The sequence below is a fragment of the Lepidochelys olivacea genome (genome assembly GCF_965140295.1).
Source record: "Lepidochelys olivacea isolate rLepOli2 genome assembly, chromosome: 1".
Classification (NCBI taxonomy): Eukaryota; Metazoa; Chordata; order Testudines; family Cheloniidae; genus Lepidochelys; species Lepidochelys olivacea.
This window is the reverse complement of record NC_140411.1, coordinates 65,391,810-65,407,145: the sequence shown is the minus strand read 5'-3', so window position 1 is coordinate 65,407,145 and position 15,336 is coordinate 65,391,810. Positions and strand designations below refer to the sequence as shown.

Below are 15,336 nucleotides of genomic sequence, written 5' to 3'. Positions count from 1 at the left end.
ACAAAAATGCATTTGTGTTTACAAACCAGTGAGCACAAAGTGGCAACCATGTGGAGAAAATGCATACTGATGTGTGCAATTGCCTATATCACAGGCACAAACATTCAGAAATGTGGGTATCTATCCCGATGCTAATAATATTAAAATATTCAAAGAAAACAAATGTTTTAAAAGAAAAGCTAGTCACCAAAAATATGCCAAATCTGCAATCCACTGAACTCAGTGGACTACCAGCCTAAGTAAGGGCTACTCTCATAAGTAAGAGCTTCAGGCCTGAGCCCAGGAGTTTTGGTTTTCTCAGATGTATTGATCTGTTTTTTTTTCAATTTGGGCAAAATGCAGAGGGCCAGCACAAGGCAGAGGCACTACGTAAGCCCTATTTGGAGTGTGTTACACAGCCCTGTCTTCCTTCTGACTCAGACTGTTTTTTCCCAGTTGCCCAGCTGGGCCATCTAGGAGAATGCCTCCCATGATGGCTGCTCTATTGCTTGGCAGTTAGACCCATTTTGCCTTAATAGCTTGTGACTGTATCTACCTGTGGGGGATTGTGTTGAAACCATCTGCTCCCTCTAAAACAGGCCAACATACCATCTCAGAAATCTAGTACATAAACCACATTTTGGGGTACAGATCAATATTCACCTCGCATGCATCTCGCATTCATCACAGAGCTTTGCAGTGGGGTTTGAGCAGTGCATAGGCCTTGTGGTGGACCTCTGCAGGGGGTGAATTTCACCATTAAAGAAATATAAAATTCATCTATTTTAGGCATGCGTAAGAATAATTCCTATCTAGTTTTTCCTGCTTTGCAAGCATTGTCACACTAAGGGCCTGAAAAGGGCAGGGAGAAAATCTGTAATGTTCATTTATTGTGTCAGTTACCCAAAACTGGTATTTATCAACACAGGTTACTCAGCATGCAAGCAGACACTCCTCCAGCATGCAGGTGGAGGGTGGGAGTGGAGGAATGAGGAAGCAGAAGGAAGACATAAAATGAAAAAGAATGGAGAGGGAGGGAAAGGGGGATAGAAATGACATCAGCAAGCAATTCACGTGCAAGTGCATTGGCCGCAGGCAAGTCTGATCTCCGTGATCACATGGTGAGCATGCCACCCGCATGTCATATAACCCAGCTCAGATCAAGAGGAATATTTCCAACAGAATAATCTGTTTTGAATGTATTTTTCATCTCTGTTGGGCAGGTGTGTTTGCTCTTCCTGTTTTTATTGCCCGAGCATGTTCTGGGCATTGTAGTCAAAGCACTGAAAGGCAAATTCTCCCATGGGGTTCATGTTGCTATTCTTCCCTTTTAATGAGGTGCACAAAGAGAGCCATACTCCTCTTCACTGTTGCGAACAAAAGTTGATTCCCGCATTAGTCTAACAGGTTAATTTTTTCATCATGATAATTATGCTAGCAAAGTTTCAAATTACAGATGAGAAAATTAGTCCAACATTTTCAGGCTACAGTTTTTTACTGCTTTGGAATATCGGAGTATCTCTTTGTCTGTGAAATTCACTGCCTGCTGATTTTATAAAAGGGCCTCCTTTGCTTGTTGAAGTAGCAGCCTACAATCAGACAAAAGCTTAGGGATTCAATCAGGTTGTATATCTAGGACTTCTAATGCATGTATAGCACCTCTTAAAGGGCTGGATCCTGCAAGTCTTACTCAGGAAAAACTCCCCTTAGCTTCAAAATGGAGTTTTGACTAAGCAAGTAAGGCAAGATTGAACCCAACCACAATGGGATGGTGAAATGTAGTTATGGCATTTGGGACACATCCTCAGCTGGTGTAAATTAGCAAGTTGTAAACTAACTTCCGTGGTGCTTCATCCATTTAAATTATTTGAGGATCTGTTTGTTATTCCAACCCTCTTTGTAAAGTGGTTCTCAGATTCAAAACCCAAATCCAAGTGTTTATGATTTGCCTAGTTGTTTCAACTTTCACAGTAGTTCAGTGGTCGCTTCCACTCCATAATGTGTAAAGATGAGTCTGGGTTGCAAAATTGGATGGGGATCTGAACATCCCCATAGTTTGGGGGTGCTTGGAACCCAGAGTTTTGGTTCAGACCCCTCTAACGCTAGGATGAGTTGGGAGATCTTTTGGTTTTATTGTTTCATTTTGTCCATACGTATTTTCAGGAAACAAGCAGTACATTGGGTTACACACTGAGGAGTAACTGTACAACTAGAAAGGTGAAAAACTCATTTTAAAGAGAGCCTGAGAAATATGTTTACATAAGACAAGTACAAATATGCACATAGATTCAAGCATCTTCTGCCCCTCTCCAGACATTTCAATTTTACTTGAGCTCAGAGATGAACAGGTCAATGCCTGGTATCTTTTTCGTTCTATAGTCAAGCAACATAATAATTATCTATGAAATTGTAACACCCCCATAGTTAAACAAAAATACAGTTTGTTTGTTTTCATTTCTGACCTGATATCTCTTTGCCTGGATCACATTGGAGGATCTGTCACACTATATCTAACTCGATGCATTGCAACACTGTTTGGCTGATCAGACACAACATGATAAAGTGCAGTGAAACTCAGACTAGGTCAAGATTTTTTTTGGTATCTACCACTGGAGTTGAAAAGTGAGGGCCAACTCCTGAACTGGTATACACTGCCAGAGCTCCATTGACTTCGAGAAAACAACATCAGCTGAGGTCACTAGAGTCCAGCCATTTTTTTAATAGAGAACAGCTACAGGGTTTCAAAAAATCAGCCAATTCCTGCCATCCATACTTGGTCCTTACTCAGGCAAACTCCCAATGCAGAGTTTCACTTCAACAGGAGATTGGCTTCAGTTGAGTCTTATTTCAATCCTCTCGGATTCGGGAGGGCCTTGCAAAATTAGTCCAAGTTTCAGGATGAGAATTATAGACCTGATCCTGTCCTGTTGCAAGCTATTGAAATTTTGCCACTGACCACAATGGGAGCACTTTGGGGCCCTTAAATACCTAGTGTTTTCATGGATCATTAATGTCAAGTTCCATTTTCCTCTTAAAGCTATCAGGTAACTCTTGTGCTGAGAGGCACTGAGATTTGTCAAATTGCCCTTCATATCTCCACTGACAACTGAATGTATGTCATCGTTTGCGCTAGTTATTTCAAAGCAAATTATTTTAACTGAAAAGACTTTCTATAGGATTATGCCCCCCATTGTTGTGTTTTTATGCATAACTTCTTATCTATTCTTGATTATACTAGAAGAGAGTTATGAATATTTATGGTTAGAATTTATAATTTACTGCTGTGTCTTTTCTACTGATTAATTCAAGGACACTTCATTTTTTAAGATGTCTGGCTCCTGGAAAAGTCAAACACTTTCTCATGGACACCTAATGTAAACCCTGAATATTCATCTACCAGCAAAAATCAAATGCAGGTTCTCCTTCTCTCAAGAAACCACTGTAGTCCCCTAGTTTTGCCTGATTTTTGCAAGAAAAATGAGATCTGAATCCTTGTAACAAACAAGCAAAGTAGTGTAAGGATAAGGAGTTTGTCTTTAACTAGAATGCATAATTCAGTAGTCATTGCCAGAGCATCAGATGTTGACAGAGAAAATAACAGATTTTTTTTCAACTGTTAAGGGAATGGAGGAGGTGAGGGGGTGGATTTTTGCCCATGCTTCACCCTGGGCTGAGCTGACATTTGCTCTCTTTTCTCTCATTCCCTCCCTTAAGCTGGTTACATACAAGTAATAACACAGGAGGGAGCAGGAATCATGGCTTCCTCTGTGACTGTATATAGCAATTACAAGCCAACAAGATTGTTCCATGGTTAATAAAGAGTAGCATAGCCCTTCCTCCACCCTTCCAAGAACACCATGTCCCTTGGGTAGGGCGAATTGGGGCGACCGCTCCAGGCCCCATGCTTTGGGGGGCCCCACAGGCCAGTGCGATTGGCCAGCGCAGTCGGTCCTGGAAGAGATGAATCCATCACTTCCGTCCCGGACCCCGCACCTCCCTAGGGACTGCCTATATAGGCCCAGGAATGAGGCCTGAGGATATTTGAAACTTATGTTATTATAAGGCCCTGCTTGCATGCTACAATATTGAACATTTTATGTTTAGTCACCCTTTTCCTTGCAATTTTTACAAGCCCCTTGCTGCCATTGCTTGGAAGGCAGGCCCTGCAAAGTTCTGACTGCTAGAGTGTTTCACATTCACTAACAATAGGACTGGTAAATTTTTTTTTTTAAAGAAAAACCAAAAATCCTTACTTTAGTAAGTTCTATTTCAAATTTCTCAGAAAGCACTTGGGCTGTGATTTCCAGCATCTCGACCTTCTGCACAGGAAACGTGGTGTCTGGCAGGTACACTGAGCATTGGCACACTCCATTTTCATTCAAAGAGCCGGTTACATTGGCAAATGGCTGTAAGAACAAGTTTGTTTCAGAAAGCAAATAAAAAATTGTCAATATGCTACTAGGAAACAACAGCAAAGGACTGACAACCGTCCCCAGGCAGGGAAAAGTTGAGCTATAATAATACTGACCTTGAAAGCATTTATTCATTACAACTTTCTTCCAATAAACTCAAAGTATTTTCCTATATTAATTCATTAAGCTTCACCCCACCTCTATAGAGGTAGTTAAATTCTATTATAACCATTTTAACACTGGCAAAACTGAGGTACAGGAAAGTTAAGTGATTTTTCTAAGATCAGACAGTCAATGGCAGAGCAGGAAATAATAATATTAAATCTTATTGGCAGTCTTTCCATTGTTTTTAATGGTCTTTGCATCAGATCCAGTTAGTGCTTTTAGTCCATTAATTTCAAAGCACTTTACAAAGTTTGTTTGGATTTTACTGATGGAAGAATCCATAGAAATTTATCTATTTTCATGGAAAATTTTGATTTTGACTAAACCCTATTTTCCCCATTGGGAATATGATTCATTTGATATTTTTCAGCTAGCCCTGGTAAACAGGTTGTATACTCAACCACATTCACATGAGAGCTGCTATGCCAGCTACTGAAGGGTACTGAGTGGAGTAAGGGACATTTATCACTGCTCCATCAGTGCACAGAGGTATAAACAAGTTTTTAAATTGGGGCAGTTAGAGTTAAAAAATAATAAAATATTGGCTGTTGAATATCGCTTTTATGAGTAGTTTTGTACCATGACTAAATTTGTCCACTTCCAATAAAGTGAGATAAACAGGCTTCTGTTCCACATTCAGTGCTTCCTTTATTGATTAACACAATCCCTAAATTTGGGCTCCTAAATCCCTTTTAAAAATGAAATTGAGACACCTAAATTGGTTAGACATTGCAACACTGAGTGCAGGAACGCTTAAATAGCTTTTAAAAATCTGGGCCTCAGTCATTATTAAAAATGGGCCTTGGGCTCGTAACTCCCTTAGGTGCTTTTGGAATTGTCACCCTCAGACTCCTCACTTTACTGGATTTGAATTCTGCTCAGCAGGAATGGTGAAAAAAGTAGCAGAGAGGAAAACATCCAATTAACAGTCAAATACGGTTATTGTACTTACCTTTGATAAGGCCCCCATCTGTGCTAGCCTGTAGGGAGGGGGCATTATTTTATCCCTCAGACAGATTACAAACTGCCCTTTATCTATGTTTATTTAATAAATTAAATAACTCTTTTAAAAGTGGATTTAAACTATCAAAAACCCACCAGACGTCAATGGATGAATTCAACTACTTTTTAAAAAATTATTATTTGTATTGTAGGAGTGCCTAGTTACCCCCTCTGAGGTTTGGCCTCATTATGCTAGAAGATGTACATATACATACTAAAAGACAGCCCCTGCCTTAAAGAGGTTAAAGTCTAAATAGACAAGATAGCTAAAGGGTGGGAGGAAGAAATATTGTTATCCCTGTTTTACCAATGAGGAACCCCGTTGAAGGCAATGGGAATTTTGCTGTTGACTTCAACGGGAGCCAGCATTTGACCCAGAAAGTTTAAGTAACTTGGCCAAGATCACACATGACATGTGGCAGGGGCAAGAATTCTGTCTTTTATGGCACCCATTTCCCTACTATCTGAGCACCTCAGAATCTTTAATGTATTTGTCTTACAACACCTCTGTGAGGTAGGGAAGTGCTATTATCCCCATTGTACAGACGGGGAACTGAGGCACAGAGAAGTTAATGACTTGCCCGAGATCACACAAGAAGTCTGTGGCAGAGCAGTGATCTGAATCCAGCTCTCCAAAGCCCCAACCACTGGACCATTCCAAATTCCCTGAGCCCCGGGCTAGTGCCTTAACCATAAGACTATCCTTCCTCCAAAAAAATAAATGGCATCAATAGGTTGAATCACTGAACTCCTATAAGAACTAAGAATTAAAGGTTGATGAAGTTTAGCAGGAATTTAGAGGGACAGGTTTCAGTAGAACTATTCAGCATGAACAATGGTTGCAGATTTCAAGGCCTTTGCACATTAACATCACATCAAGTTCATAGCTTCCTCAGACTTAATATGATGTTGACAGAATTGTTTCATTTCTTCCATTGACATTATAGTATGCTGGGTTCATGATACTGATGAAACCATAAGCAGTATTATTATTAATTATTATTATTATTATTTATTAAGATCTTCCTGGGTCCCTGAGTCCTTTGATCACAGTGCAATGTCAATAGAATTATTAATTTTGGTCATAACATCTTTCCAAGTCCTACCTAAAAATATGCTGAAGTTTGGCTCTTTTTGGTTGGTTGGTTGGTTGGTGTGTGTATTTTTAAAAGCTAAATAGGCTTCATTTAGTATTTAACAGAGAGCAAACTGTCCTAGCCTGTAGCAAGGACTTGACTGCAAAAGTTCGGTTTGTAAAATTAAATCATGTATTACATAAAGGTATCTGAGTCTAAAAGAAATATTATTCAGCCTGGTCCAAATATTTGTAGCTTAATAAAGTAAATGAGAGCTGCTGGGTGCTGAGCATTTCTGAAAACCAGGCCATTTATTTGGGTGATGTAGCGGAGTGGACACTCTGCTCGGGCCCAGAGGGGTTTAAGATAGCCCTGGGAGAGGGCTGGGGCAGGGGAAGAGCTGGGCTGATTGGCAGAGTAGCCACAGCTGGGGGCCATGCTCCAAACAGACCCAGCGGGCCAGGAGCAGAAGAGCACTCTCTCTAGCTCTGAGAAGGAGGGATCTGGCTGCAGAGACCTGAATAGAGGACCCAGTTTGGAGCAGGGCTGGGGAAAGGCCAAAGGAGCCTGGGAGCTCTGGCCTAGGAAAGCCCCAGGCTGCAGGCCTGGGAAGGCCTATTAGGCACGGGGTTTGCAGGGGCAGCCACGGGTAGGCAGAAGCAGCAGTCCAAACCCAACCTTGCCGGTGATGAGTGGCTCATACTGCAGTCTGCGCCAGGGTATGGGGGCTAGTTGGTGACTGGCAGGAGCCTACGACTGAGGCGAGGTAGGGATAGTGGGTGGGGGGTTCCCCTGGGAGGGGGAGACCTAGAACTGTGGGGCACTGCCAGGGGGCAGCACCCAGTGAAAGGGGCACCGGGGTCCTGGGAGGGACACAGGAGTCAGCAGTAAGGCGAGACACCGGCCTGAAGAGGGCGCTCCGGAGGCTGGAACGCTAATTCCCTGAGATGACCAGCAGGAGGTGCTGCCGGTGAGTCTGCGCCTGGTTACAGTGACTATATATGGATTTAGGAACCTAAATTTAGGGAATTAATTTTGAAAATCCTGAGCTCAAGTTTCAGCTTAAGCAATTTGGCACAGAGGACACAGAGTCCTGTGACAGCCAGGATTAGACCTCTAAACAACCTGATTTGCGCTTAATTTACTAGACCACACATCTCTCTTATCTTAATGATGATGTTTACTATAGCTTTCCAAGAACAGTAAATAATGGTATACCTCTGTCATAAACTGAGGTTTGTTGAGTGTGGCCTGAGGTTCGGTCAGATATTCCACCAAGGTAGGAAGAGGTGTAGTCTGGAAAGGAAACAAAAACACCTGTTACAATGCAACACACTACGTGTCCCATCCCTATTTAAACCATGACCCCCCTCTCCCGACAGACAATCAGCATTCCAGATTCATCAGTATTCTGAAACACTTTGATTTTGTTAAGGGAGCCATCTCCAGCAGCTCTAACGTTGATTGGGATTTCTGACTGACTGCTGAGACAGTTAATGTTTCTTCTGATACAACGCTGTTTTGTGGAATCCTTCCTTTGAAAAAAGCTTCATGTGATCAATGAAAGGCCTCGAATGCTCAGTCTGTGCAAAACAATGTGCATTATTTATGCTAAAGTAATATATACCCTCTCACTGCCATCTTATGGAATAAGGTGTCAGGTCCTACCCCTCCGTAGCACTGGCAAGATTGGATGTCACTCTTGAACCTTAACATGCATCCCTGGGAGTCTACAGTAATCAAGGGCCTGTGTACTGCACAAAATACTATACCGCAGGGACGCAGCCAACCACCGTACGCAGCTGAGCTCCACCGAATGGGAACCGTGGCAATCTCCAATGCTTACAAAACCATTTGATAAACTATGCATCAAATTATGTGATTAAACTAGAGGAGTGTGGGGCAGGAAGGGGCTTGCACAAGGAGGCAGCTGCTAGCCAGCCGTACAAGAGCAATGTGCCATTCCTGCAGGAGCTCCGCATGGCAGGTGTCCTCCCCAGCTGCACAACTTCAAAGCCACGCTGAAGCAGAACTCCATTCTGACAGAGCTCTGGAGCTCCAGTTTTAGCCAGCTTCCCCTGAAGGCCTCCCACTACTTCATCCAAGAACCTGTTCAGCTCCTCATGCTGCTGCATCCCCATCACCTGCTCCCTCATTCCCCAAACCAGTCAGACAGTCCCACTCCTAAGGAGCCCCTAAAACAGCCAGCTGGACAGCTGTGGAACTGGAAGATGACAGGAAAAGGGCTACTTGTTTAAACTGATTCAGAGAAAACAGGATTTTTTTGTGCCAGCTTGTCAAAAAGATAATGTACCCAACCATTTGTCTGGCCCCCTGATAGTGTTGTACAGGGGGGCTGATGGTGATTAATAGCAGAGTTACAAGGAGCATCATAAATTTTACAAATGTCTGCATGAATTATGGTTTACCCAAGAGTGAGCATAATGAGGAGAAATCTCTGACATACTAAATTCCCCCGTCCTCAGCTTATCATTATGTATTTACACTTCAGCCTTGATTCTTACTGCCAGGAATTGCCACTGCTTATTCATGCTGCAGTGAAAAAACATTCCCTCCCCTTAGATGCTGAGTTCCCTACGTGAGTCCACAGCACTTTCAAGGCCTACTAGACTGCATTAATAGTATCACCTAGAACTCATATAGTGCATTATGTTTTCAAAGTGCTGGACAAATGAACCTGAGACACGGAGATCTAGATCCAGATCTTCAACACTCCAAAAGGCTGAGGGGTGTTTGCATGTGTGGTTTTGGATTGAGTTTGTCTCAAGTACAAACCATATTTAATTAAATATGACCTGCATTTTGCATTTAAACTCTATTCAGATTCTCGATGGGAGTTGCATTTGCCTAACTGAAGGCAGAATTTTGGCTTTTTAAAACAGTGTAATCTGTTTTCGGATTTATAATTAAATCCCAGCACATTTGTTAAAGGCAGTATTTTACACTTGCTACCTGCAGAGAGCCCACAGAACAAGTGGAGATCTGAAAACTTGCCTCAAATAATTTTAAAAGATGTTCCTAGCAACCTGAGTAGTAAGAGGAAAAAAGAATACATTAGAGCCTGTGAAAATTATAATACGCATCTTACCACATTATGGAGTGCAATGGCATTTTGTAGAAAGACCAGCAGCACAGCCAAGTTTGCACACTTCATCTTCTCAGCAAACAGGTATGATGGAGAAAGGACAGACAGAGCCCTTTTATAGTGTGCTCTGGGAATTCCCCCAGCAGGAGTTTTGTGCTTAGAAAGAGGAACTTGTTTAATAGTTATTGACACTTCTCATAAAGGTGAGTGAATCTCAGCACAGAAAGTGACTGAACTACTATTATACAAAGATAACTTTTTCATTGCCTGCTGTAAAAAATTAACCACCCTGCCCTTTTGTACCGCAAAGCCCTTCCTCATTCCCAGTATCTAATCTTGTTCTCTGAGAGCCACAAAGGAATAAGTACACAATGGACAGAACAATTAATTTGATAGGACTGCAGTGATTAAAATGCATTCTTGGTGGTTTTGGGGGGGGGGGGGGGAATAGCTGCTTTCTTTTACTGGACTTTTATCCGTATTTTTATTGTAAATCCTTTCAGGAGCACATAGACAACCTGGACCACATCATCTTCCTAACCCTGCTTCTAAACTCAGATGGGGTGAAAGCACCTCAAGTTAGGTCATTTCACATACAATGTCAAAGGAGCATCCTTCCCTTTCTCTAAGCCCCTGGATGCCTTTTAACATGAGCACATAGGGCTCCACAAATTTGGGCTAAAGGCCAACTATTGGAGAGGGGAGGGGGATGAGCTAAAGAACAGCCCCAGCAAACCTGAAAGATAATGCTAAGACAGTCCGCGTTAATGCCCATCCTATAGCTTTGGTACCATGGCTCCTGAAGCAGAGGAGATCAGGGAACAGCACACTGTGGAATGGCCCTTTGCGTGGGAGCACGAAGATCTACATGGTTTGCCAGCAGATTTCAAGACATTCAGGCAATCGATGAGCTGGTCTCATGGCATTTAGGCACTTCCACTTCCAGTGCTCACTGGAGCCAGGCGTAGAGGCAAGCAAGGATGAAAATGGCTATCCAGACATTTCTGAACTGGCAGGAAGGCTAGGTGTGAGTTTGGGTGGAAGTTCAGGTCAGTTCTCCTACCTTTAATTAGTGTCTGCAGTTGTATTTTTAAACAATACATACTTATTGTGGAGAATGGAGCTTGGTTCTGTTTTCTGAGTACTGCTTCTTTAAGTGTAAGAAAATAAGGGAGGGGGAGGATTCTGAGACCTTACACAGAGGGTACGCAACGCCTGAGTGCCGCAGAGCTGCGTTCCACACGAGCTCCCCCAGCATGCAGGTGAGGCAGAGGTGGCACAGGCTGAAGGAAGCCACTATGGCAGCTGTAGGCCCTTTGGGGATTTCCCTTACACAGGAGAAATCCCATCTGGCCAGTTCTATCAGGTTTCTCACCTGTTTGTGCTGGTGGCGCAAAGCAAAGGGGCCCCATATCGGAACATAATATTCTACCCCACCTATTTCCGGACTTACAAAACAAGTTAGAAACTTTATGTCCCTCCAGATATGAGGTTATTCCAATTCCTCTGAGTAATAACAGCACTTCACATGTACCACATCTTCCTTCTGAAGAATGTAAAGAGCTTTTCAGCAGTGGATTAATATTATCATCTCCAATTTACAGAGGGGACAACTAAGACTTAGACCAGTTCTACACTAGAAACTTTTGCAGGTATTATAATGTTGATTAGGGATGTGATTTTTTTTTTTTAACAATACATCTATACTGGTAAAAGTCCTAGTGTAGGTGCATAAAAGTCCTTTTGTACCAGCATAAGTCTTTATTTTGTTTGGGGAACTGGTATAAGCTACACCAGCAAAAGCACATTTTTGCTGGTAGATGCTGAATGTACACTAGAAGGGTTTAGTATAACTAGACCTGTATAGCTATATCAACAAACCTTTTTCTGCCGTAGCATAGACTGAGAGAGGAAGCCAGTGTGACAAAGTCAGGAATAGAATCCAAATCTCCAAAGTTCCAGCCTCTGCATCATAGGTATGATCCTAGGCCCACTGAAGTTAATGGAAAGACTCCCACTGATATCAATGAGCTTTGGATCTGGCCCTATCACCACTTGACTGCACTTTTCACTAGGGCAGAAGTGTTGTGTAGATAGTCCCAAAACATGCTATATTCTGTGGACAGCACAAATTGTTTCTCATCAATTCTTGGGACATATAGTTCTCAGTATGTCAGATTTCTATGTTTACCTTCTATTGTTGACTTTGAATAAGCACACAGATTTATTTTGTATAAATTTGCAATAGAGCAAATTTAGAGCTACACTGTTAACTTCGTGTGCAAAATATTACGCAGTCTAAACATCCGACGAGTGACAGCAGTTAGAACACAAACAAACTGGCAGTGTGGGAATTGGGAGGACAAGGTAACTAAAATATTTGCTTCTCTGGTTCATTTCTAATCACAAACAGGCCACCCAAGGTGTTCCAAATGTTCTGCTTAATATGCGGGATTCTGTTTTAATTGAGAAAATTATGGGCCCTATTGTCCCATCTGTCTTTGTGGGTGGAAGGGATGAAAACTTGGTGGATCTCTTGCTGAGAAGAGCAGAACAGTGTAGTGCTTCCTCTGTGGCCTGGTAGCGTCCCTTCTCCCAACCTCCGTGGTAGTCCCTCCACAAGTAAGTGGATCCATGCTCTTTCAGGGGTAGGCATAAGGGAGCAGGGCTGGGGGAAGGGTGGGAAAATCATGCTGTCTATGCATCATCCCCCACACCAGCACTAAGGAGAATCCTCACCTAGGTGAATATTGACCTATGGCCTGATCCAAACCCTCATCCAAACACTCTCGTTGACTTCAGCAGACCTTGAATCAGGCTCCTAGTGAGTATGAACTTGTGCGTGCACCCTCTTTAGACTGTGGAATGTCCCCAAGGGAATCTGCATCTAGAGGAGGTAGAAGCTCCCTGTGAATGGGATGGGGCAAAGGGATAGGAGGGGGAGTGAGGAGCGGTGCTGAGGCTCATCGGGGGAAGGGAGAGGCAGGCGGCTCCACGCTGGAAAGGAGGGTTTCAGATGTTCCCACCTGCTCCTGGGCCCATTCCAGCCCCTCTGGGTCCCTGGTGCCTGGCCCCACGGCAGCCACTCCAGCCACTCTGTGTCCTGCTCTCACCTCTGTCCCTCTCCCCCCACAGACATGTAAGTTTACCTGGGGGCAGAGCCCCCATAATGTTTCCATTGCAGGGACACCAGCCTGCCCCCTCCCACCGCCACCGCCAGTTCCACCACCCCTGCTGCCACCAGCAGGTGGAGGAAAACCCTGACAAAAAAGCATATTTTTATTTGAAGGTGCAAGACATTACAGCTCATATATATAACCCCACTTAAATTAAATGAATTACAATAAACAGCTTTGTTGCCAGCTTCCCTTGGACCAGAAGGCTGTGATATACACTGTAGTTACCAAAAAGAAGACCAAAGCCCCTATAAGATAGCCATAAATACATACCACAAACTACCAAGCAGCCCTGAGTTTAAAATTGACAGCCCAGCAGGAGAAGTCTCAAAGTTATGAGCTCAAGGAAACAAAGTAATTAAAAGCAGAGTGACTTAAATGGGACTTAAGCACATGCTTAAATTTAGTACAAGCTTAAGTGATTTCCTGTAGGAGGCCTGTACAGGTCTGACAAAGGGAAGATGATAAAGGAGGAGGAAAGGGGTGGAAAACACATTGAGAAGGATCGGTTGAAGGAAAGATGACCTGTGCCAATTGGATTCATTATACTTCATTATTTTTAATACGTAAAATCTTAATCTTTCTGTGTAAGGATAAGTAATGTCCCCGAAGCTTCACCTGGCATCTAGAATTTGAGTGAGTCAAGTCACACTGGTGAGTCACAAAGGTAGTAACAGACCCAACCCATCCACGGCATGTAACATCCTTCTGCTGGACCCTCTCGAGAGCTGTGGGAAGGTATTCATTAAAGTCGCAATTTCAGCCCCCTTCCCTATCTAGCCACTCCTGCCAATTAAGTGTTATTGGCGGATCCTGAGAATTTCCTGGCTTAAGGTAAAGGCGGTTGAAACATATTTTGTCAGTCTCAGGATTCAGGGCCCCATTTTATTTAGCAGGTCTCTTGGACCTTTCTATCCCCTTTGCAGGATATGGCTTGCTTTCTGCATGAGGATAATGATTTTATTCAGGGGAATTCTCTCAGAGTTATCATGTTCTGTTTTAACCCTTAAAGAGACAGTTCCTCAAGGTCTAACTGCCCCAGAATAGTATGGTCATCATTACGACTGCTTTCTACGGTAAGACATGTTCTATAGTTCAGTATTCTTACTCTGCTCAAAGTCTACCGAAAAATTAAGGCCTATAAAATCATTTATATCCATATATATATATATATCATATATAAATTGTGTATGAATAATTCCTGTTATGTCTTATTAATCTCTTCAGCTATGTTTGAGAGTGACATTTTTACCCAGGGTCAGTATTATAAGTTCCTGGACCACTGCCCTCTTTTGGGTGTGTTCATACTGCTTCAATTTGTTGGCATCAAGAGACAATTCCCTTCAACTAGAGACCAGAGAGTCAACCTCCTGGACTTCTTTTGAGTTTATGTATTGCTCAGCCTCTGGGGATTCTGACATTTCAATTAATTTCATAGGGCTTGGTTTTCGGATTCTAGATTCTGGGTAGCATTTCCCAGGTCTTTCATTATAATTTATGATCTGTGAATAAGTCAATGGCCATGCTAACTATTTTCTCAGAGCTAATTTCTTTCCTAGTTTTTCTGGCAAAACAGAGACCTTTCTGTTATTACCATTATTGTGTCTCTACCTCAGAAATTTGTCTTTAGAAGATCTTTCAGATGCCAAATCAGAAAGAACAATAAAGGTATAAAACACACATTAGTTAAGTAATTTTAATTAAGCAGTTACCTTTCTCACAGTTCTTGTGCCTCTGTTCCTTAGCTAAAGCACAGACTGGAGGAGGATTGTAAATGTACAGGTTTCATTAGCAACAATAGTTTGAGAGAATTACAGAAAACAAAATAAAGAAGGTTATTTGGTAGGGTCTTTTTACAAAATTAAAAAGAATGAATTTGACAAGGAAAGTTAAAATTTGTCAATAGGCAATAGACCAAATCAGTTACTCAAAGTCTGACAGTCTTGTTACATAAAGAAACTATCCTATTCTGTATAAATCTGGGCTGGCAATTTTTGTCCCAAAAATTAGGGATTCCCTTAGATTCCCAGACCCTTGTTGATTTACCAATTAAGTTTATTTGCCAATTATATTATGGGAACATCCATAACAGTTCAACTAGTGTAATGCTAAAGTTAAAGCTTAGGAATTTAGTCAGTTAACTAATTACTAAAAATGTCAATTCTGTTCAAAATCATCCTTCCAAAGGTAATACACATAGCTAAGACCTTCACACTCTCTCACACACAATATTACTGTGCATTAAATCCCCAAATATAGTATACAAGCAATGATTTAAACAGTGGTAAGAGGGGGAATTTTCAAAAATACCGATGAGTTAGATGCCAAACTCCCAGTGACTTAGGTGCTTTTGAAAATCTAGCCAAAGTCTCTAGCTTAAAGATCAGTTCAAGCTCCACCTTCTCTAAGATGGAATGCTG

The 15,336-nt window shown here is 42.2% G+C and overlaps 1 protein-coding gene across 1 annotated transcript in view; it reads right to left on the bottom strand.

Annotated features, from left to right (window-relative positions):
* OLFM4 (olfactomedin 4) overlaps positions 1-9,926 on the bottom strand; it is a 32,169-nt gene extending 22,243 nt beyond the window's left edge. The window contains exons 1-3 of the mRNA XM_084635281.1: positions 9,744-9,926; positions 7,853-7,930; positions 4,233-4,385 (exon numbers count right to left, since the gene is read on the bottom strand). Of these exons, the coding sequence (XP_084491407.1) occupies positions 4,233-4,385; positions 7,853-7,930; positions 9,744-9,809 (297 nt within the window). The 5' untranslated portion in view covers positions 9,810-9,926. The remainder of the gene's footprint in view (positions 1-4,232; positions 4,386-7,852; positions 7,931-9,743) is intronic.
* Between the last annotated feature and the right edge of the window lie 5,410 nt (positions 9,927-15,336).